This window comes from Electrona antarctica (assembly GCF_951216825.1).
Source record: "Electrona antarctica genome assembly, chromosome: 2".
Lineage (NCBI taxonomy): Eukaryota > Metazoa > Chordata > Actinopteri > Myctophiformes > Myctophidae > Electrona > Electrona antarctica.
The window spans coordinates 22,087,130-22,110,987 of NC_136807.1; the positions used below are offsets into that span (position 1 = coordinate 22,087,130).

A 23,858-nucleotide genomic window follows, 5' to 3' on the forward strand; every position below is an offset into this window, starting at 1 on the left:
GACTGTAAGTTGTCGATTTGCTATGTTGCATCTATCTAATTTTGTTCAATTTTCCTGCTTTTATTGATTGTGTTGTACAGCACTTTGTGACTCCGTCCAGAAAAGTGCTATATAAATAAAGTTATTATTATTATTATTATTATTATTATTATTATTAATTGAAATTGGGACTGACATTTAAATTGTAAATGCAGCTTTATCCTCTATGTCCTCTGTACCCGCATACCTGATAAACTAAATAAAAAAAGTGAGCGACTCCCACAGCCACAATACAAGAGGAAGTGAGAACAACAAATTGGTACCACCTACTTTCAAAACAAACATGGGCAAATTCTCCTTCTACAGCACTGCCACCCAAGTGTGGAATGCTCTGACTCCCTCCCTCAAAAAAATGCAGATCCCTGGCGTCCTTTAAAACAGGCCTGAAAATCCACCTTTCAGCATGCCAAAAGGAGAGGAAATGATTACTAAGGGGGGGGGGGGGGGGGGGCTTAGTATAGTGACTACCCCCAACTCCTTATAACCCCCTTCTTTGTTCCCCAACCTGTACATATTTTTGTTATTTTTACCTTTTATGATGATTTGAATCGTGTTGTTGTACCCTGTACTGATTACATTTCTGACAATAAAGTTTAGTATAGTGACTACCCCCAACTCCTTATAACCCCCTTCTTTGTTCCCCAACCTGTACATATTTTTGTTATTTTTACCTTTTATGATGATTTGAATCGTGTTGTTGTACCCTGTACTGATTACATTTCTGACAATAAAGTATTCAATTAATCAATCAATGTCTGAATTCTTATAGTGTTGATTGGACAAACTTGGTATTTTTGCCCATGTGATATTGTCTAACTTCAACATGACGTAACAAAACCGAGCGAATAAGCTTGACATACTAATTAATTTGTGTGTTTTTGTCATAGTTTCCTTTCAAACTGCACATCTTTTTACAGCTTCTTGGTTGAAAAACCATCAAGTCGAGAACCTGCACCACACATGGTAACATATTTATTTTTAGCAACTAAGAAAAGATGTTGGTCTCCTGGGTTCTTTGTCAGGTCACCCTATGAAGGCCCCGAAAAGGATGAGATGTTATGCAAGTCCATACCAACACTGAATGCGGTGGGTGGTACAACTGTAACGCACCATGGTTTGCTGTGCGATAGGCTGATAAGGGCCCTTGTGGTTCCCATGGTAATAACTTACTGTATCATGCTAATGCACACATTGTACTGACGTCACTCATTTCCACGCAATCAATGGTCTCATGAGGTCAATGTACCTCCAGCTTTGTGAAACGCCAAAGATTCAAAGATTTGCAAGGACTCCTGTGTGTCTCCTGAAATTTGATTTCTGTCGACACATCACTCAAAGCTTGTGCATTTCCACATATGTGTCTCTCACACAGTTTAACACTGACACACATTAATTAGCCTTGTCTATTACTGATTTCCATTGTTTTGTGACAGGGTCAGGTAAGTAGGTAAAGAAGGGATAAAGGTTAGTATGAACAGAGCAGCACCACAGCTCAATATCTGCTATCTCTCCTGTTCCTGGTAGGAACAATGATGCAAAGAACATGGTGGAAAGTAACTAAGTACTTTAGTAACTAAGTACTATTTTGAGGTATTTATTACTTTACTAGAGTATTTTCAATTCTCAATACATTTACTTCTACTCTACTACATTTCAGAGGCAAATATTGTAATACTCCACTACAACTACAAATGTATACAAGCTGACAACCCATTGCGATGCACCTTATTGTGAGCTTGTAGATCTGCTATTTTCAAATGATTTTATATGTTAAATCAAATGTTGCGCGATAATGAATCAGGAAGGATACATGAATACATTCCTCATAGCACAATATTGCAGTGGTTCTCAAAATGTTCATGTCAAGGACCCCCAAATTGATATGCCCCATCTGATAGATTTAGTGCCAGCTACCCGATAAGAGAACATTTGTCAACATAATATTACAGAAATCTAAAAGCCTGTTGCATTGCGATGCGTTATGAACTTGTATCAGCCTAAATATCAGCCAAAATAAAAGCATTAAGTATAAGTGTTTAAACTGATCCTGGTTTATCTGGAGACCCCTTGAGGGGGTCCCCGCACCCCACTTTGAAAACCAGTACCTTATTATATGTTCAGATTACAACCTATTGTGCAAGGATAAAATCTATAAGTGGGCCTGCATGGTTCACTGTATAAAGAGTGAGAGTCAGTTTGAGTCAGTATTTGTGTCACTGCCTTTTTTGAAGCCATGCTCCCCATTACCACTTCTCTGTGTGAGTATACACTAATACAAAGTACTGGTTGCACATTATAATAATACTTGCTTACGTTTAAATTAAGTTAGAATGCTCTTGATGTTGATTATATATCATATGATAGCGGTTCCCTACTTACACAAATTGGTCTTATTTGGAGAACCTCTTGTTTCCTTCATAACTTAAATTAGTCAATAGCGTAGACTACTGTATGTATTTGACTATGGTGATCGTTCAATAATCAATCTTGACTTTGTTACTTGATAGAAACTGATATAGTGACACATTTGTTTTGCAGTTGTGGCAGCGGCTTTCTGTATGGTGGCAAATGCAGGCGGTAAATATACAGAATAATGTAGACTACATTATATGCAAATGACCGTGTGTGAGAGAGACAATGTATCAGCACCATCTTTGTTCTTTCCATACAGAAAGAGTCATCACCTGTCGTAAGGCAGCTGTTCACCGCCTAAGTTGTGGTATGATTAATAATTGAATGAAACTATCTACAATGTAAACTACATCCACAGTATTTTGATTGGCCTGAGTACTAGATTACTAGATGTTTATTATATGATCTCAACCAGTATAAAGGCAACAACTGCAGACTTATACTGTTAAGTTGGTTTGTGTCATTTTTTTATGAAAGCAAACAAATATTGCAAGATACAGTAATGTATACATTACTGTATTACAAGTACAAGATAAAGTACTGTATCACAAGATACAGTAAAAAACATGTTTTGTAAGAAAATACATGTATCATGCATCATTGTTTTCTTAATTTAAAATGTTACATTTGTAAATGTAATATGGTATTACATAAGGCTCATATTTTACTAGCTGCAATAGTGGAAATTTCAACCTAGCCCATATAACCCTCCATTCTATATAAACTGATGATATTTGATCAATCAATACCCGAATCAAATTTGTTTTCTGTGTAACAGACATTGGAGTGATCCGTGTTGAAGCAGCATTCTATGGACGTACAGACAGACAGATGTGCAGTCAGGGCGTATCTGATGCTAGGGTTGATAACACACACTGCTCTCAAGATGGCATACTGGATGTCCTTGCCCAAAGGTACACATTTCCAATAACATAAAAATGATCACATGATGAGATTCACATGTTCAGTTGTGCTTTTTATGCTTGTATTAATGATATTCCTGTAGTTTTGATATGGCACGTTAATGTTGCTTTCGGAATTTACTGGCTTTGTAATTAATGTATTTATTTGGTAGTTTATTTCTTATAGCTATTTCTGAGGCTAGTGAGCAAAGATGACATAGAGCCAAGATCATTTTGGACATCTGTGCTGAATAACTAGAGAATGGTTTGGTGTAAGAAATATGCTAGTACATGTACAGCAGTGGTAGAGGAAGTATTATTTTTTTCTTTTTGGAGCAAAAGTAGCAATACTACAATGTAGAAACACTACAAAAGTCCTGTATTCGTAAACATGCTTAAGATTTATTGGCATCAAATATATACTTACAGTACCAAAAATAATGTAAAGATATGCTACTTTATGAAGTATGGCCCATTTCATAATCACATTATTAACTTTAATAAAAAAGATTGTGAAGTTAGAGATAATTTTAATTATTTTATGTATGTAATAATTACAAAAGATATATTAGATAATGTATCTTATTCAATGGTATAATACATCTGCAAAGTAACTGTAGTTTGTAGTGTTGAATTCATATTCTTTAAATGGAAACACTCAAGTAGATCAAGTAAAAGTACCTCAAAGTTCTATTTAAGTACAGGGCTTGAATAACAGTATGTATAGGCTACTACATACATTGCACAGAATGAACAACATGTTTGTTCTTCTTCTCCAGGTGTAATGGTAAGAAAGTGTGTGAACGGCAGAGAAAAGATGTCATCGGTTCTCTTAACCCCTGCCCTGGCATCTGGAAATACCTGGATTCCACCCACGTATGTCTCCCAGAAAGTCAGTAGAAGTGCTTGAATCAAAAATAATTAAATGGAACTGAATAGGAAATATTCTTGAATAATGACTGAAAGTGATCTAAATTATGATCCTTTATTCCTTTCACAGGTATTCCTTTCACAGTTTCTGTTCTGGCATGTGAGGAGTCTGTGGCCACCCTACATTGTGGTAAGTCACATCCTTTTCATTCACACACACACACACACACACACACACACACACACACACACACACACACACACACACACACACACACACACACACACACACACACACACACACACACACACACACACACACACACACACACACACACACACACACACACACACACACACACACACACACACACACACACACACCTGGGTGGGTTGGTATACGACATGGAAGGACTGGCTCCATCTGACTCTCTGCCTGTGTATTTCTCTTCCTCCTCTCAGATGCAGGGCAGATAACTGTGTATTTCTCTTCCTCCTCTCAGATGTAGGGCAGATAATTGCTGTTCGTGGTGCAGATTATGGTCGCCGTGACCGGACCACATGCTCCATGGGACGACCTAATTCTGATGTCCAAAAGATTGACTGCTCAGGACCATCTTTTCAGAAAGTTGCAGAAAGGTGTTGTTTCACACTTCATTACAGATTAATATCAGTTTGAGGAGTGTAGAAAATATATGAATGAATTTCATGACCATCTCAGAACACCTCTAGATTGCTTACAACTTACATGCACTACTTGTTATTCACACTTGTGATCATTCATGACCTCCCTTTCCTGCATCCACAGCTGTAATGGAATGAATAGCTGTATTATCGATGTGAACAACTCAGAGTTCGGAGACCCCTGTGTTGGCACTTACAAGTACCTGGAGTTGACTTACAGATGCGAGGGGAGACCCCTGGCCCTGTGGTGACACTTACAAGTACCTGGAGTTGACTTACACATGCGAGGGTTAAGTTTGGAGCTGCTTGACACACCTGGAATTTGCCACATGGGGGTACCATAACATCTTGTAAGGAAACGTGACATAAACAGAAGAACATATTAATATCCATAATTGGATGACAATTGTATGATCAACAAAAATATATTTTTGACATTATGTCTAGATGTATTTTGTCTATTTGTTTGTTTCTGAAGATCCTGGGGTCAAGAAAGAAAAATCGCAATTGCCCTTTTGTCATGATTTGAACTGATTTATTAACGAATGATTCTGTGTTTTTGGTATTTTTTATTGTTATGTCTACATAATGTGATATCAGGTGTTGGTGACATCAGTGATTAGTAAATTGAAATTAGGAAGCATCATTTGTACACTGATGAAGGCCGGACGGCTGAAACGGTTGTGTTATGGCACATAAGCTATTAAACTAAGCAAAGTGACCATTTCCTTATAAATGTTGATAGGTGACTATAGGACAACACAGCAGGCAATTGGAATACCTACAAACTAGACATGAAGTCTAGTCTGTTTTTTTCCCCTGTGATACAAAGGTCAGGTCCTGTTAGGACTATACAGTCAGTTACTGCCAAACAGAAACATCTACTGTAACTATAAGCACAATACACAATGTGGCTTTAATTAGTTTATTATTATTTTTTGAGAGCCTGCACAAACATGAATTTCACCCATGTTTACCTGTAACTGTGTATGTGACAGTAAAGAAGTAATTATTGTAGGTTACTTAGTAGCCCATTAAAGTGACATGTTGTGTACACTGACAATAATTATTAAACAATAATAAATAAATAAATGTACAGCTTAATTTTAACTGATATCACCACCCTACTTTTGTTGCAAACTACTACTTTAAAGGAAGTTAATTTCAATTAATTTGTAATACCTGAAAATATGAGACACAAGTTGGTTGAGAGACCAGAGTTAAATCTCCACATTTTACTGGGTTCACAGCAGCAGTACAACACAGAACCACAATCAAGACCCCTCATCAATAACATTCACTACAACTCAAACAATATAACAAAATAAATTAACAGACAAAACAATTTTCTTTTCTCCACATTAAACATAGTCCAGTGCTTGCAAAAATAAAGACAAATCCAATAACACATCGCTGAGCTGATATGAAATATTCCCATTAGGATCATCTATCCAGGTTGGCTCACATTTGTTTGTTCATCTAAATCGAATATATCCAAAAATCATCGTATATGATGTAGGATGTGATGTAGGATGTAACCCGATGGATGGGATGGGATGGGATTTAAAAACTGTGTGAGCTCAGCTTTCTTAAAAGATCTTTAATTTGCATTTTCCACATATCTTCACACGGAGACTACTGTAAACACAAACACTGTGAAGCACAGGTCAAAAAACACAAATAAATAGCTTTTCTTTAACATGACACACGTCAAGTCATATATTTTGTCCCTCTATGTACAAATGATATCCCTTTGGGTCATAAATATTCATCCTGACCACATTTTATAATCTTCACATTACTTTCAGAGTGTATGCAATTGTAACAGGATAGCAATGTTGTTGCATCACAAGACGCACCCTTTCTAAATCTGAATAAACTCCTTTGACAATTGACACAAAGTAGTCAATTGAAAGTAGTCAATTGTGGCCCTTCTGCTGTTCCACCATACACCATAGACGGAGTAGGGCTTCCCACTCCCCAACTGTGACATAAGAGCAAAATGTCTGTGTGAATATGGTCAATACCAGTATGTGATTAGTATATCTATATCTACCTACAGATGGATGGAAGGGTGGAATGTATGGAAGAGAGGAAGGAAGTGTGAAAGTACAGGAATGCAGTAGCAGAGGACAAAGACAGAGAGGAGGGAGACAGATAGTAAACAATGACAGGTTTATACGTGATTGCGTGCTGAAATGAGCCAATCTACAAACCTACAACGGATGATGCGTTGTGAGCTTGTAGATATGCCATCTTCGGTGAGTGACACCTGCGCGCATAGAAATCAGGCTTAAGCAGAAAAATGCACCGTGAAAGCTGCATAACCTGGGGTTACTCCGTCTGGGGCACAGAGATGGCCGGGCCCTTAGGGTCGTCGAAGCGGTCCATGGTGCGAAGCTGCATGATCATATGCAGGCCGTAAGTGAGTACCAGCACCATGAGGAGGCTGGTCATCAGTCCCATCCAGATGCCCGGGGTGAAAAAGCTTGCACAGTCGCTGGCATAGGAGAAGTCACTTCCTGTCACGTTAAAGCCCTGGATCTGTGGATGGATGGAGAGAGAGAGAGAGAGAGAGAGAGGTGAATGTGAAGGGTTGGGGCGTCAACAAGGAGCAGAATAAAGGCAGATGAATAATGGCTAACATTGGATCCTTTTAGTGTAATTTCATAAAAGAAATGTCCAAAATGTACTTAGCTCACCTGGAAGTCCTCAAAGGAGACTCGCCACTGATTGGCCGGGTCTTTGGATGAGCGTGGGACCAGGGCAGGCCAGCGGAAGCTGCTGACGGACTCGCACCGGTAGGAGTACTCGGCTGGGGCGTAGATGCTCCGGCTGCCATTGAACATGGCTTTGGTCCCGTCGTACTCCAGCTCCAGGGCGTCGAGTGTGAACCAGCGGCGTGCAGACACCTTATAGTGGCTCTGGCTCATCGCAAAGCTACAGATTGCACAAACGTACACAGTACTTAGCATTCCATGTGAATGCTCTGGTGAATGCTCGTGGGCGAAAGCGCGTAAGCGTCCGTTTATTGGTGTGTGCCAAGTGGAAATTTGAGTATTTTGTCCTCCATTGATTTAGAATTTCGGCTGTTCAACCATTTTGGGAGTTTTTCAATTAGTATTTATGTATACTGGATTTTAGGTTTAGCACTCCACTGAGAAACACATTGTTGATGTGCAACCTATTTTTCTTATTTACGTAGTGTAAGCTTTTCAACAAATTATTTTAACCACTTTCAACCTGGAATCCCTATTATGTTATCCTCCTATTATGTTATCCTCCTGAAAATAGTGAAATTAGATGAAAAGCGATGTGAGCTTGTAGATCAGCTATTTTTGCCATTTGTCATACAACAAAGTATATAGGGCTTAAGTGGGTGAGGCTTCATGGATAGAGGCTCTGATAATGTGTTTATGTTTGTGCCTGTGTGAGTTTGGCTGTATGTCTGCTGTGCACACTTACATAAGTTTGAAGTCGCGATGGCCAAGGACACCCTCATAGTTCAGGACCAGCCTGGCATGAAGAGAAAACGAGACAATTAGGGAAATAAAAAAAACACCTGTGTGAAGTGAGGGGCGCTCTTATCATCATACGTCAGACTCATCATACATCATCTCATTCTGGTCAATAACAATTTGCATCCTCACTTTTGTCTTCAATGTTTGTGTTTACACAGACTCTCAAAGCTGGCTAGCACCCCTCAAAAATAAGTGGAGTTTGGAGACAGACATGAACACAATTTCACATCACTGAAGACTGTAGCTTTTGATATATGAAAAATCCCTGAGGGGAAATTGGTCCTTAGACCCAGTAACAAACCTTTATAGTTGACTGTGATTCCAAGGACTGAGAGCACTCCTTCAGTGGTCTTTATGTGTTAATCTGTATGATTTACTGTAATCACCAACACCTCTTCAAAAGATATATTTTGGCTACTTCAAACGTTTGGCTCATTTTTGATTAGCCTAAATATAATCAATGAGAATAAATTCCTACAAAGCTAACCTACTCCCACGCGGTCAGTCATTTACCTTGATTTGGTTTGGTCACAGCTAGAGCCATGGAGCTTGGGGCTAACGCCCTCCCCAAAGGTGGAAGGACTTAGGTCATAGCCCTCCCAACGGCCTCCTCGCAGGATGCTCACTGAGAGGTTTCGTGCCCACATGAGGATGCAGGTGTTATCCCCCTCCCCCTGGAAAGAGAGAGAGACACAATAAATGAAGAATAGAAACACTGTGAAGAACCACAGAGGGTAGAAAGAAAGCATGGTTGGATCTGGAGATGAATCAACTTGATAGAGAACAAATAGTCTCTTTCAGTGTACCACATTTGCCTCAGAAGTGGCTCAGGAGGTAAAGCGTTCACCTGGGCCGAAGGCCCGAAGATTTCAAAACTTTTAATCCCTATCTGAGTGGATCAGATTTAGATTTGGAGCAGTTAAAAAAAAAAAGAAAACAACATTGGGATTTGGGATCACATTTTAATTTATCAAATAATATCCTTCACAACCAAAATCCAAGTCTTGGGCCCTGGGAATTAGAGGATTCCCTGTTTGATTCCAGCATTGTGTTAAGGTGTCCTGACTCCTTGAGCAAGACAATGAACCCCAAACTGCTCCCTAGCTCAATACCTCTGAATTAGTTAGAAATTGAATGGGTTAAATGCAATCAATTCAATGTTCTACTTTTCAGTTCTTGGAGACAGAATTTCAGTTGGACAACTATGGTGATAAATGGATCAATACATTGCAGTTATTGCCATGTGGTATAATCCGGTTGCATTGAGAATTCTATCATTATTATAAATATAATATTTTTTTATTTTTTATTAATCCCCTTATTTCAATTAGGTTTAGGGCTCGATAATTAAGCCAGGGAGACACATCATGAATCATTGGGCTGCAGTGGATCAGGGGTAGAGTGGCCAGTAGAGTAGCCGCACTAGCCGGATAGCAACCGTGAGGTTCCCAGTTCGATCCCGGGCTCCCCCAAACGTTAGTGTCGAAGTGTCCTTGAGCAAGATGCTGAACGCCAAATTGCTCCTGATGTGCAGGTGGGTGCCTTGCATGGTTTCCTCCACCATCGGCGTATGAATGCGTGTGTGAATGGGTGAATGTTATGTGCAATCTATGTAAAGCACTTTGGATAAAAAGCACTATATAAATGCACAATTTATGATTTTATATATTATTGAACTAACCTTGTTGTGACCCTACCTTAAACTCTACTGGGCCATAGGTGGACCCAGCTTTCTCCTTCATCATGCGCTCTCTCTCTCTTTCCTTGTAACCACCTCTGTTCTGCAGGAGAGAGCGCCCTCCACCCACACCTGCCTCCAGGGACAGAGATGCTGGCTCCTACAGAGAGATGAAACCAGAGAGGGAGAGAAAGATGTAGAAATGGAGACAAAAGGTTTATTAATAGTTAAAAAACATTATGACTTATGAATAGACATTTTTGAAAAAGAAAATGTTATATCATGACTGATGCCGTTATCACTGGACTCTTCAATGGAGCAACACACACACACACACACACACACACACACACACACACACACACACACACACACACACACACACACACACACACACACACACGCACACACACACACACACACACAGTCTCACCCGCGAGGGCCGCAGGGCTGTGTAGATGGAGGTGTATGGAACAGACTGGGTCTTCATGATGCTCAACACCTGCCCAATGACCTCATCTAAAAGAATATTTGCATTTAACATCATGAAACAGTTGCACAGCCATCATGAGTTATCAAACACACATTTAATGAGGAACCCTAATCCTAATTAAGAGATCAGCTAGTGTCTAGTAGTGTCTACTGAATATCCCTGCTTCTAAAAGTAATTTCCAATTTAAACAACAACATATTCCCTAATCCCTGCTTTATATTTAGGCCGAGTAACGGAATACGTCCCAGACTCACCATTCCCACTGAGAATCTCCCTAGCAGACATCAGATCAGCGCTGCAAGACACCAGATGCCGCAGAGACCATAAAAAGGAAAGGGAGGAGATACATTTTTATAAACAGAGATAATGAAGTGAGGAAGGATGAAAAGAAAGTGAGAATGAAGATAGGAATGTGAGGGAGTGGATCATGATTAGAAAATGTCGTTCATTTAACAAGCCCAAACACATTCATAGCATGACCAATGGGGCGGCGGTGGTTCAGAGGTTGAGTGGCCGGATGGTAACCGCAAGGTTGCCAGTTCGAACCCGGGCTCCCCCAGTGTCGAAGTGTCCTTGAGCAAGATTCTGAACCCCAAATTGCTCCTGATGTGCTGGTTGGTGCCTTGCATGGTTTCCGCCGCCATTGGTGTGTGGACTGTGGATGTGTGTGTGAATGGGTGAATGTAATGCACAATCTATGTAAAGCGCCTTGGATAAAGGCGCTATATAAATGCACCACTTACCATTTACCAATAATCATCTATGTGTTCTCCATAATTCAAGTGAGATCTTCCATCTGGTGTGAATACACCTCAAGAAAAAGACTCTGATAAAGCCTGAGAGATTTAGGGGGACAACTAAACTACTGCAAAGTTTAACTGATTAAGGACAGGTGGGCAACTAGTACAAACTATTGCAAAGTGATTATTTTAGTTCTACTTGAATATTGTCAAACATGAAATTGTTCCTGACAATTAGCTGTGATCGCCCTCTTGTGGATATATTGAACAGTTTGCATAATGTGCATTATTTTCTTTGCAAAACAAAAAAAGATATAATTGAAAAGTGTCCCATTTTTAAGACCGAAATTCAAATGTAATTTCTGAGCTCAGTTGACAGCCCTAACAAATAAGGAAAGTTGGTCAATTTAATTGGTGACCAACATTCCAGTGAAGCATGGCTGAAAGATAATAGGAGGGGAGCTTTTTCTAAAATAGCTTTGTAAATACATAAAACAAATGCCTCCTTAATACTAGACCAGGCAGGCTATTGTTTTGGTACAATAGGCACTGGTGTGCAGTGTGCACTGTAAATGTCACCATTGATTAATCCAATATACTGCATCCAAAGGTTTAAAGATTGACATGGCCGCCCTCCCATAAATAAATCTTAATCAATCAGAGGAAAACTGCAATTATTTTCCTAGTAAGTAAAGGGAAGCAAGCTTTAGAAGAGAACGCCCTATTTCTGTCTCAACTGTGTTAAAAGCATGTCAATATGGATATTAAAAGTAAGTTTCTTGTTTTACTACAAAAGGTATGTATTATACTTCTCTCCATACTGTCATAATCATTATTTCTGGCATTCAAAAATTCATGCACTAACCCAGCAGTGCATGAGTGTGTGTGTGTGTGTGTGTTTGTGTGTGTGTACGCACCCAGTGCCATAGGGCAGCCTGAACACTAACAGAGCAGGTGAAGAGGCGTTGAGTCTCAGCTGACTGAGCGTTTCGGGGTCCATGTAGAGAGGGGAGGTTTCTAATTGGTCCTGGATCTGACCAATGACTGCATTAGAGGCTGGCCAGGACACAGCAGGAAGCACCAGGGGAGAGGGAGAGGACCTCAGAGCCCCCTACAGGACATGAGACACAAATAAAACACCATTCACAAGTTTAGATTTAAGTCATTACATTCCCAAGTAAATGGCCGCACACCAAGCACGATAACTAAAAATGTCGTTCTAATTGAAGTGGATGGCATTGTCCAAACTACAACAACAATAGTGTTGAACGATATTGTTTGGATCACTTTCAAAGCGATTTCATGAACGATAGAAACATTGACAGCTAATTAAAATCCATCACAAGGACATCTTCTAGGATGCAATCGGTCTGATACATCTACAGTATCTGATTAGCCTCGCATAGCCAGCCTTCATGGCCCCTCTCAATTGTGGGAGGACTTCATGGCCAAAGTGGTGACAAGCCAACCAGATTCGTCTGGAACCAGGCTATAACCAACCAGGGCCCGTATGCAAAATTGCAAATATAAGAATATTGCGGAAAAATATCTAATACTGAGAAGGATGAGACTAATATTCACACAGTGATAATAGTATCGATACGCGAGGCTAGCATCTGATTTTCGAGACGGGTGTCTCGATAATATTGTGAATAATTATTGTCTCACCTCAAGGTTGGGGAAGACACTGTCCTGCTTGTTCCCAAAGGCCCCTCCGTACATGGTGAAGTCCTCTATGCTCATCTGTTATGGAGACCAGGAGATAAACAGAATCAAATAAACAGAGCTGACAAAGTCACAGCACAAGGTGTCCCTGAGCAAGACAATTAACCCCAGACTGCTACCCCTCTGTTCAAGTCTGACCACTTGGCCAGACAGACTAAATATGGCTTAAGTGGTTAACTATTTATGATTGAGGAATGCATGTGTGAATGGAGTGTCTATATCAAATGAAATGAAATCTATATTTACCCAGGGTATCTGGGCTAAGCTCAAGAACTTGTTTCCAGCCAGGCCCTGCTCATAGAACACATTTCATCGTAGTGGTTCAATGCCTTGTTCAAGGGCACTTCAGCGGTGGTAATTTTTAACGTGTCGGACGGCTGATTCGAACTAGGAACCTTCCGGTATCAAGACCGCGCCGCTATCCGTTCAGCCACCGCTGCCACATCAGTGGTTCTCAAAGTGTGGTTCAGGCCAGGGACCTTCAGGGTTCCAAATGGACCCTTATAGGTTTGTTACTCTGAGTATACAAATGAGTTATGGGGGGGTCCTTGAAATGAAAAGGTTTGAGGACCACTGGTCTGCAAGAATAGAACAGTTCCATGTGCCTTTATACCTTGTCCTGGAGGAAGAGCAGCACATTCCGTGGGCCAACACTAAGAGCTTTCCCCAGGTAAGAGCTCAGTTGCTCTCGGCCCACGATGTGACCCGCTGTGGGTGGTGACTGGGATGGCAGGGAGAACCTGGTGGGTGTATTGAATGCATTTTCAAAAAGGTTATCAACAGCAGCAGTGCAGCTGGCCATCATCATGCATCACATTACTTGAACATCACATTCCCCTTAGTATTCCATTTTAACTATAAGGTAAGGACATACATGAAGACAGAGGGAGGCAGGGAGCAATAGAAAAACATGAATTTCAGTCATATTATGCGGCATCAAATCAAATCTCTCAAGCTATCAAATTCAAAGAGATTTTATTTGGTTGATGGGTTGGGTTCCCAGATTGTGCAGCAGCATCCCATTTTAGTAATAACAAACATCAGTCTAGAATGACTACCCCGAGTACAATTTGCTATTATAGATACATAGCGTCTCGTGGACGGGGTCATACATTTGGAAAACCTTCATATAATATTTTATAAAGGGCTCAGAGTCAGATCATCTGCCCCTGCAAATGCTCACGAACAAAATAAACGTTAACTTCAGCTGTCATCAGTACAGTACCGTTAAGCTAACGAGGGAGTAACATTAGCCACAGTACAGTAGCTAGCAAAAATGAATACTGATCCCAATGTCAGCTCTAGGATGCGGCCACTGGTCGAACACAAAGAGGAAAAAACACGAGTCCTCACCCCTCGCTCGTCCACAATATCAGTGGCACCTGTTCGTCGCATTTCCCTATTGTTATTTCGAGAAATAATACGGCAAATGACACCGCGATGCTGTTAAACGCTCGCATCTTTGCGGTCGCCATCTTCGAGATAGGGACTTCTCTGACAGGTGTGACGTCGTCGCCAAGTGAGATCACGTGAGCTGCAGCATCTTCAGAGAAACGCTTCCCCCGTTTCACCGAAACCAGTGACCTGCCCATTTATGCGACATTGGTGTCGATCACTCGGTCGGTGAAATAACGACGACCTCTGGGGTCACTGATTTCAATAGGTCATCAGTGTTTGTGTAATCAGTGCAGCTCCATCCTCTGCAGTTTGGATCTAGGCAGAACATGTAGTTTGATTGATTGATTGAAGAATTTATTAACAGTTTGCAGAATTACAGTACATTTCAAGCACAAACTCAATACAAAGGCTGTTAACTGTGAGTGGACGACCCAATTAAGCATTACACTTGTTTCCAACAGGGTCCACCATGTTCAAATCATCAAAACATTTAGAGACGTACAAATAGACACTTCTATAGACAGAACAGGAATTCATCAAAAAAGAATTCATCAAAAAGGAGGTAAAAAGGGAAAAGAAATATATACAGTGAGGGGAAAAAAGGGGGGGGGGCGGGGGGGGGGGATTCAGATTTTACGGGGGCCAGTTTCGAATTGCAGCCATCCGTAGGTGCCCTTTGAGAGCGGTTTTGAAGGAGTCAAGGGATTCGCATGTCTTAATGACAGTTGGTAGGGCGTTCCACATTTTGGTGGCATAGGAGCGAAAAGAATTTAGTCCCTTGTTTGTGCCGAATCTGGGTTGTACATGGTTCGTTGCACTCCCTCTGGTGTTGTGGGTGTGGACTTCGTTAACATTAAGGAAGTATCTAGACAGGTACATGGGTATCTTGGTGGTGTATCGAATCTTGTGGACCAGACCCATTGCAAGATGCTGTACTCTGTCGTCGACCCTAAGCCATTCCAGCCTGTCGAAGTGGGCAGGGGTGAGGTGGGTTCGGGGGGCTAGATCAAGTAGGAGCCTGACCAGTTTGTTTTGGGAAGTCTGGAGCCTGGTTTTAAGGGCCTTTGAGGTGCTGTGGTACCAGGAGGTGCATGCATAGTCAAAGAAACCCTGTACAAGGGCTCCTGTTAAGGTCTTCAAGGTGTTTTTGTTGACCAGTGAGGAGATCCTGTAGAGGAATCTTGTTCTATGGTTGACTTTTTTGATTACGTTGGTGGCCATTTTATCACCGGAAAGATTAGCCTCCAGGATGGAACCTAGGTAGGTAATTTCATCTTTACGTGTGATAACATTGTCACCCACTCTAACCAAGAAGCCATTTGCCTTGCTGAGATTACTAATAGAGCCAAAGAGAATGGATTCAGTTTTTCCCAGGTGTAAAGATAGTTTGTTATCAGCGAGCCAGGTGCAGATTCTACCGAGTTCAGAGCTGAGGGCATTTTCAACCTGCAGTTTGTCCCTGTCCGAGACCAGCAGTGCTGAGTCATCTGCGAACAGGAACAAGTTGCAGTCACAGGCTGAAGTCATGTCGTTTACATATATTAGGAACAGTAGAGGCCCTAGTATGCTTCCTTGTGGAACGCCACAGCTCACTGGTGTAGGCCTACACTAGTATTTATCATAGAGTATAGGTATTTATGGTAGGCAAGAAAATGTACAATCTTCTGTGATTGGTGGTGGACATTTGTCGTTATGACCATTTATTCCAAAGAGCTCACGATATATATATATATATATATATATATACACACATACACACACACATATATATATATACACATAATATATATATATAATTATAATTATTTTTCCATCCAGGGTGACCAGAAGACTAACAAGAACCAACAGACGCTTTTTCGATTAACACACAGAACAAATAAGTAATCATAGGCTTTCTTGGGTTATCCTTTAAGCATCCTTTTTTTGCAAACTGTTAATCAATCAAGACAATACTAGACTGAATACATTTAAACTTAGAAAAGTCAAACACTTTATTGGCATACCAAAGTGTGGCAATCATCAAGGCAAGGCAATGCATGTATCAAATTACCATAATTCAGTCTTACTTTGGCCCTTACATTTGATTTAAATGCTTCATTGGTAAATATGTTATTTACATGTAATAAGGAAAAGAGCCTACAGGAAAAGAAAAGGGCAACATCGATTTCAAGTTTTAACACAATTATCTATTGAATTATTATAAGATGATCAAACATTACAAATAATAGCTCCTACATTGAAGATGACAAGGACATGATATTGTGACGACGGAATAGACTTGTTATGAACACATGGTTATGAAAGGGGTCTGCATTTTATGACCAGTGAAGTCATGTCATTAATGCCAGGCTGCCATGACAACAAAGAGGTAACAACTATAGAACAGCAGTCATGCCCTACAATCAACATTACATACTAGTAGTATGTAATGTTGATTGTAGGGCATGACTGCTAGTATGATACTACTGACCTTTCATACAATCAACCATTATCTAGGACAGTGGTTCCCATTTTTCCCCACTTAAGATTGTCCTTCTTATATCTGACAAAAGCTGAGATCCCCCACACTCATGCACACACACATGCACGGTTGCACACATGCATTTTTCATTTAACCACTTACCCCTATACTTGTGTGTGTGATGATGAGTGTGCTCCACAATGATGTTACATGTGGGAGTTAGTTATCATTTATGCAACATGTTTACTATGTAGGACTAGCTCCAAGAAGACAAGCCCTCCAAAATGGAAACCAGACCCCAGGTTGGGAACCATTGATCTAAACAGGGTAAGGGCACAAACACAGCCAACCAGCTCAGTGGACCAGTCTCTCCTAAAAGTACAGTAATACAAGGCCAATTAAATGAATGATTGCGTAATAGGACACAACATGAATCAAAGTGCATTCAAGTAACAGAATAAATTCAATGTGAAGACAAAATTCCTGCATTGAAATGTGATGAAAGCTCCGGTACAAGGAACAAACTCAACTGCTTCCTAATGACTAAAACATCTGTGATACTGATCACTTCACGACACTGCACATCTTAATATAACGTTACACCAAACGTTTCAAACATTCCCTGGCATTGCTTCAATATTTCCTGAGTCTGCTTAGAGTGGTGACCATGGCTGAGATGAACCAGTTATGTAAAAGAGGGGGGAAGACTACATCGCAAGCCTTTGACAACCACTAGATTCCAACGTGTTTAGCAGCTCCCATAGCTGTGACTAAGTTTTGACCAATACAAAACACCTAATGGACTCTCAGTGAGGCGCACGTACACACACACACACTCACACACACACACCATTTAAAATTTTCAGGAATCAGGGTCCTTGACGGAAGAAGTAGGTCAGGAGTGGCTTATTGTCGGTATCAGCCGGTAACACGCAGGAGTCTATCCCCGTTACAATGCGCTAGACCCCTGGGAGATGGATTGCCGAGGTGGAGCGCCACACCAACCATCAGCTCCCAGTACTCCCCCCACGACTTGCTGCACCAAGCCGTGAAACTCATTTGCTGAGTTGGCGGCGGTGCCCGGGATCGAACCCATGAGCTTGTGGTCCAAAGGTGAGAGCTCTACCGACTGAGCTACCCGGACACAAACGGGATTGACGGGATCCCCAGCAAAACAATTGATAGGTAGTTGGGAACCAAATGGACCCTTACAGGTCAGTCAAGTTACAATTTAGGCATTGAGCAGACGCTCTTAATCCAGAGCGATTTACATTAGGCAAGAACAAAGGCATGGGAATACATCACATATATAAAATGCAGTAAAATGCAGTAACTGAGAAAGTTAGAGCCCTGACTTGAACCCAATGTAAAATCTCTGGAGACATGAAAACGCCAGTCCAACAGTCCCCATCCAACCTGACAGAGCTCAAGAGAATCTGCAGAGAAGAATCCCCCCAATTCCAGGTGTGTTCGCAGTCAAAGTTCTTCAAATAATTACATAGTAAAGCGTCTGAATGCTTATGGCAATGTGATAATTCAGTGTCTTCTTTTTAATAAATGCCACTTTTATCATTATGGAAAATTTAGTGTACATTGATGAGGAAAAATGTAAACCATTTTAGAATAAGGCTGTATCATTTTAGCTTTCGTAGCATGTTGGTTACGACAGTTTCCCATTTCCAGCTGGGTCTGAATACTTTTTAAATGCACTATAGGTACATTCCACTCATTCCAGGTCCATTGTGTGTGTGTGCGTGCGAGTCCATCCGTGGTGTTCCAACCGTCTTGATTCAGCTATTACCCTGAAGTTAAGGTAACTGATCATCCCCTGAGGAGTGAGGTAGGTCCATGTGACGTGTGGTGCTCATGATTTGATCTCTATCTGTGAGTGGAGTGCCTCTGCCTGGGATTTTAGGCAGCGAAATTCTCCTTGGATAAAATCAGTCAAGATCTTTCTCATTTCCATCTGGGGATAAACATTCAAAAGGCAGGAAAGATTATTTGGCAAATCCATGTTTTTCCAACACGAAACACATTTTCCAGCTCATGTTTACATGTTCGTGCATGTATTTTCACCTGGCTCTTGTTTTCGGCTCGGAGCGACTCAACTAGGTCTTTGACACTAAAAGGTTTCCCCACCAGCACTGTGATTTTCTGAAAGCAAAAAGTACCATCATTTGAAACAATGGTCAGTCAGACCTAAAATAAAAGTTGTGAAATTAATCTCAGCTTTATGGTGTTCTTACCTTTCCTGTTTGAGGAATGTATGGCTTCACATTAGGGAGTACATCACTCATACCTGAAACGTAACACATGAAACTGATTATGTGGTTCAATAGTTCTCCATACAGATAAGAGACGTATCTTTCAGTTATCACTATTATTTTATTGTCATTTTCATTAACCGGTTTTAAATGTATTTATACTTTTTAATTTAATAGACTGCGAGTACCTGTTTTTTGTGCTATATTATACAAATCAAATTTGGTGCGTACCATGTACTTTTTATACAGGGAAAACATAATGGATTCACAGCCCAATACATTTTAAAATACTATTAAAAGATTAATCTAGAGGAACACAGACACATGTTGTGGGGTCCATAATTCTTCAATAGGTGTTCATCATAGGATGTGTAACTCACCTATATGCCAGAGGGGCAGTATAATGGGGTTTAGGGAGCACTCTGCTATTAGCCGACCCACACCTGTAACATGGGAACACATTTATACAATTTGACATTTTAACCACATTAACCCTGGTGTCCATATGGCATGTTATTATAGGTTAAGAGTACACAAATAATATAAGCAGAAGTAGACCATTCTACGTTATTAGAATATCACTTGAATGTCACCCACCCCATTTTAACCGTATGAACTCCGCAGTCATGTTCACTTTACCTGTTGAGAGTGGAGGGTTATTTTTATAATAACAGCAGTGACATCAAAATAATGAATACAATAGAAGCAAAGAAAAGAGACAATGGCAGAATACCTTCTGGAAAAATATGCACCCATTCCCCTTTATTTAACCTCTCCAGAATGAAGTCCATGCCTTTCTGGTAAACACCATCCCCTGAAAAACATAATTATAAATACTAGTCCTTACCCATTCTGATATATTTCAACTTGTATAATATATTTGTGTGTTTTTTTGTAATGAATAAAAACAGCAGTATAACATGAAAGTATTCTCACAAATGCATGGTAGGGAAACGTTTTCATGGCAAGGACCGCAACATTTACACTTATTAGCCCACAGACCCCTATTTGAAAAGTATCAAGGACCCCATACAGTTTGACATGCACCACAGAAAGTATGGACAGTCGCACAGGTACTCCCAGATATATTTGGTAAGTCGCACAGATCCAATTGCAGGTGCATTTGCGTCCAAAATGGTGTCAATTTTGAGATTTGGCTTGAGAGAACCTGTGCTTTTGCAACCTGTGATGTTGTGAGCTTGTAGATGAGCCGTTTTCGCCGGAGCGCGCCCTACTTCGCCCTACTTCATGCTGTGTGTGTGTGTGTGTTGGGGGGGGGGGGGGGGGAAGACAGTTGTACGCACACACACTACACACACTGTGCACTTGTCCACGTGTGAACACACGCACAGTACACACGCGCTGACACACACACGTGCGTGTGAGCGCACAGCAAAAGTAGTTTGAACACACACACACACACACACGCGCACGCACAGCGAAAGTAGTTTGGAAAGTTTACGTGGGCTGTTGATGTCGGAAGTCAATATGTGAAAGCAGCAGTGGATCCAGCGTGATGCAGCAACATGTAAGATAAGCGAGGGGCTTCAGCGTGTGTGTGTGTGCAGGTAGGCAGTCTGAGCGGTGGGCCAGGCGCAAAATTGTATAGGCCACCGTTTGTTGTGTTGCGGTGGGAGCAGAGGAAGCTTGACAGTGCGGTAACACAGAGAACAGTGGCCTGTGATGCAGGTGTCGCTAGGGGGCGGAGGTGTGAGGTTGCGCTTTGTTCCATGTAAGTAGATGGGGCAATTTTAATTCACTAATAAAGTAATTATTAATTTATAATTTGTTAAATTGGAAAAAGGGCTTCGTTAAGACCTCCATATTATTATGGTCAATGCCTGTGTGAAAAGTGGGAGTGATTGGTGCAGGCAGTGAGGAGCTACGGCAGTGTTTCTGACAGACATTCATTCATTCAGACAGACAGACATTGGGTTAATTATAGTATGATGATGATGATGTTCTAACCTAAGAAGAAAATCATAATTAACACTTCCATTCCATCCCTGGTTATTTCACAGACTCTAAAAGTATAATAGCTAATCCTTCCCGTCTTTGCACTGGCAATCAAAGAGACATTTTGGAGGTAAAGTCTTGAGACAACCTTCCACCCTGTCCAGTGGTTGCTGGCACAATATATTGCCACACAACTTAGAAGAATAGTAATGGTGGTGAACAGAAAATAAGACACATCGCCGCTGCATGCACACTTGTGCTAGAAATAGACACTCACCTCTGCACACAGGAACACATTTACCACGGCTGAAGAACCTGGAGTTGAGCTCTGTGGTGAAGCAGATGTCGTGGGCAGCTGGGCTCCTGTCCAATCACAGTGAAGGTTGATCATCACGCATGGTCCATGCACTGAGATATTATTTATGAAGTAATCATAGCTATAGGAGATCGATACGATTAAAAACTGATAACCAACATGAATGAATGACCAGCTCACCACCGCATTTTCCGGAAGTTCCATAATTGTCTGAGCCTTAGGACTCCTGTCACAAAAAAAATGATTATATCACTACCTTTTACCAAAAAAAAAGAACAAAAAAGAAAAAGAGGATTTGGTTTGTGTGTCCTTACTCCTTACCCCAAATATGCGGATCGTCCATGCAGGACTCGTGATTGGACAGTGTGATAAGGGGTGTGTCTGCAGGGCGCTGATCAATAAGGTCCAACAGAACATCATGGTTGTGAATTGTCAGGTAGTTCATGTACTCTACAAGGAAAGAGAGGGAGAAGAGGGGAAATATGTTGTGAAGTGAACTGCTGTGAGGTCCTCCCTATATAGTAAAACCCTTAGTTTAGTTTATTTGCACATAAAATTCAAAACATGATAAGAAGTGACAAAAAGACAATACATTTAAATAGAAAGGAAAATACATTTCTAAATCAAAACATAATGTGCCGGAAAGGCCCAAAAAACCCAGAAGGGCTTGTCAAGTGGCCTTCCTAAATGCTACAATCAAGCATGAATTAAGCTGTCAATATATGGGGACTACAACAACAAAGTAGCAGAATAGACTCTCAGTTTGAATTTAATAATTTGTAAAACTGAGTGTACAATACAAAGCAACCAAGGGTCCATTTGGATACATTTGTATGCCTGAAGATAGAAGAAGCAATCACTCAGTTGATTAGTTCACAGTAAGAGCGTATCGGGTGGACGGTTTCTTGTAGAAATAGTCTACAGTACATTTGTATGCCCTCAGAAAGATGAATTAAGTCTCTGGATTTTACTGTGTAGTGTGTGTCATCATTGGTGTCAGAGAGAGTTGTGTGAATGTCTGCAATGAATGTAAACATGCCATCAAACTTACTGGTCCAAAAGTATGCGTAAGAGCCCACCATGCCCATGACCAGGGAGCTGGTGAGCCTCCAGGCCAACGGGGGGCAGTGTGGGAATGGCCACTTCACCTCCAGAGGCATCACAACAACTACACAGTACTACATGCAAAACATCAGCCTGACACACACACACATGAAATACAGAGGAAAGATACATGCAGTTATATCCATAGCTAGCCCATGTGGTAGCCTACATAAGGAAAATGTGTGTTTTATCAATTACCCCAAAACACAGATTAAGTGGGTAGAACCTGGAATTCAGTGATAATCACCACACACACACACACACACACACACACACACTCTTTTAGTGCAACAACGAAACTCCAAAGAATTTATGCTTGGTTGGAAACATTTCTGGCTTCATTAATTTAAAGATATAATCCCTCATAAATCTCCTATAAAATTCATAATTAATTTCATTGTGAATTAGTTTGCGATAACTTTACTCAGATGATGGCTTATGTGTTAATAAATTGCCTAGTGTTTTGATCATGGCTCAGAACACTGGTCAACTTGTCTTCAACCCGCTTTCTCAAGTTAACAAAATTATATAGTAAATTATAATCTGGTCAAAATATGACGACACGTGATCATCATCATTGCATCAATATCTTTGCATAAGCACAAAATCTAAAGTCAAAGCATGTTCATCTCACCTTCTCTTGACAGCTGATAGCTTAGCCAACATGTCGTATCGACCCCGGAACAGAAAGGCTTGCCCGAGTGCGTTTAGAATTGAATTGTGGGAATGGTAGTTTTATGAATGGTCGATTTCTCTGATTTAAAAACCATAGCATTTATTAGTAAGATCCATTATGAACCAGCACAACCACCACAATAACGTGATGGTGAAGAGACTTTTTATAAACTGAAAATTATTAATAGTTTTTCCAAGACCATTGAATTCATGGTAAAGAGTACGCGGAAATGAGCAGAGTGAGTGACACGTTGTAGTAAGTGTACCCGTTTCCAAGCAACAGCAAATAAACAAAAGCATGGCGGAAGACAAGGCAAGTGCAGGTTTGTATCTTATTTATAAAATATATAGGCCTATAACGCTATGGTTTGTATAGAATCATTTTAAAACGAGTTGTTTGTTTGATGTTTATGTTTCCAAGCTCTGCATGAGTGGCGTATGTGCATGGAAATATTTCCAAATTTAACTATTAACATAATATTCTGCAGCCTCGTTTGGAACATCATCACTCTTCAGCCACATAGCTTTTCTTTTCTTTTCTTTTCTTTTCTTTTCTTTTCTTTTCTTTTCTTTTCTTTTCTTTTCTTTTCTTTTCTTTTTTCTTTTCTTTCCTTTCCTTT

The 23,858-nt window shown here is 40.6% G+C and overlaps 3 protein-coding genes across 3 annotated transcripts; 1 reads left to right on the plus strand and 2 right to left on the minus strand.

Moving 5' to 3' along the window:
• Positions 1-862: 862 nt before the first annotated feature.
• Positions 863-5,158, plus strand: LOC306932530 (L-rhamnose-binding lectin SML-like; the record flags this gene model as incomplete). Its single annotated transcript, XM_079514367.1, has 6 exons — positions 863-867; positions 1,473-1,478; positions 4,133-4,245; positions 4,369-4,413; positions 4,727-4,862; positions 5,032-5,158. 6 exons carry the CDS (start codon positions 863-865, stop codon positions 5,156-5,158), a joined length of 432 nt encoding a protein of 143 aa, XP_079370493.1.
• Positions 5,159-6,127: 969 nt separating this feature from the next.
• atp6ap1a (ATPase H+ transporting accessory protein 1a) lies at positions 6,128-14,613 on the minus strand. The gene is made up of 11 exons (XM_079528786.1): positions 14,418-14,613; positions 13,678-13,804; positions 13,008-13,082; positions 12,257-12,450; positions 10,854-10,894; positions 10,540-10,625; positions 10,126-10,266; positions 8,942-9,102; positions 8,373-8,423; positions 7,610-7,847; positions 6,128-7,451 (listed from the first exon to the last, which is right to left on the minus strand). The coding sequence occupies exons 1-11, from the start codon at positions 14,537-14,539 to the stop codon at positions 7,242-7,244; spliced, it is 1,446 nt and encodes a 481-aa protein (XP_079384912.1). The 5' UTR covers positions 14,540-14,613; the 3' UTR covers positions 6,128-7,241.
• Positions 14,614-16,434: 1,821 nt separating this feature from the next.
• tafazzin (tafazzin, phospholipid-lysophospholipid transacylase) lies at positions 16,435-23,269 on the minus strand. Its single transcript, XM_079520406.1, has 11 exons — positions 23,198-23,269; positions 22,511-22,656; positions 21,781-21,909; positions 21,640-21,685; positions 21,421-21,506; positions 19,921-20,001; positions 19,785-19,826; positions 19,568-19,630; positions 19,170-19,222; positions 19,000-19,077; positions 16,435-18,889 (listed from the first exon to the last, which is right to left on the minus strand). The coding sequence occupies exons 2-11, from the start codon at positions 22,617-22,619 to the stop codon at positions 18,788-18,790; spliced, it is 789 nt and encodes a 262-aa protein (XP_079376532.1). The 5' UTR covers positions 22,620-22,656; positions 23,198-23,269; the 3' UTR covers positions 16,435-18,787.
• Positions 23,270-23,858: the final 589 nt, after the last annotated feature.

Excerpts from the sequence above, each read along its gene's own strand:
- atp6ap1a (XM_079528786.1), bottom strand. The coding sequence starts at position 14,539 with ATGGCGACCGCAAAGATGCGAGCGTTTAACAGCATCGCGGTGTCATTT. Across the intron at positions 13,805-14,417 it reads ATATTGTGGACGAGCGAGGG|GTTCTCCCTGCCATCCCAGT; the intron begins GTGAGGACTCGT and ends TACACCCACCAG. Across the intron at positions 10,895-12,256 it reads AGGCTGCCCTATGGCACTGG|CGCTGATCTGATGTCTGCTA; the intron begins GTGCGTACACAC and ends GGTGTCTTGCAG.
- tafazzin (XM_079520406.1), bottom strand. The coding sequence starts at position 22,619 with ATGCCTCTGGAGGTGAAGTGGCCATTCCCACACTGCCCCCCGTTGGCC. Across the intron at positions 19,631-19,784 it reads GTTCATACGGTTAAAATGGG|GTGTGGGTCGGCTAATAGCA; the intron begins GTGGGTGACATT and ends CCCATGTTACAG. Across the intron at positions 19,078-19,169 it reads ACATTCCTCAAACAGGAAAG|AAAATCACAGTGCTGGTGGG; the intron begins GTAAGAACACCA and ends TTTTGCTTTCAG.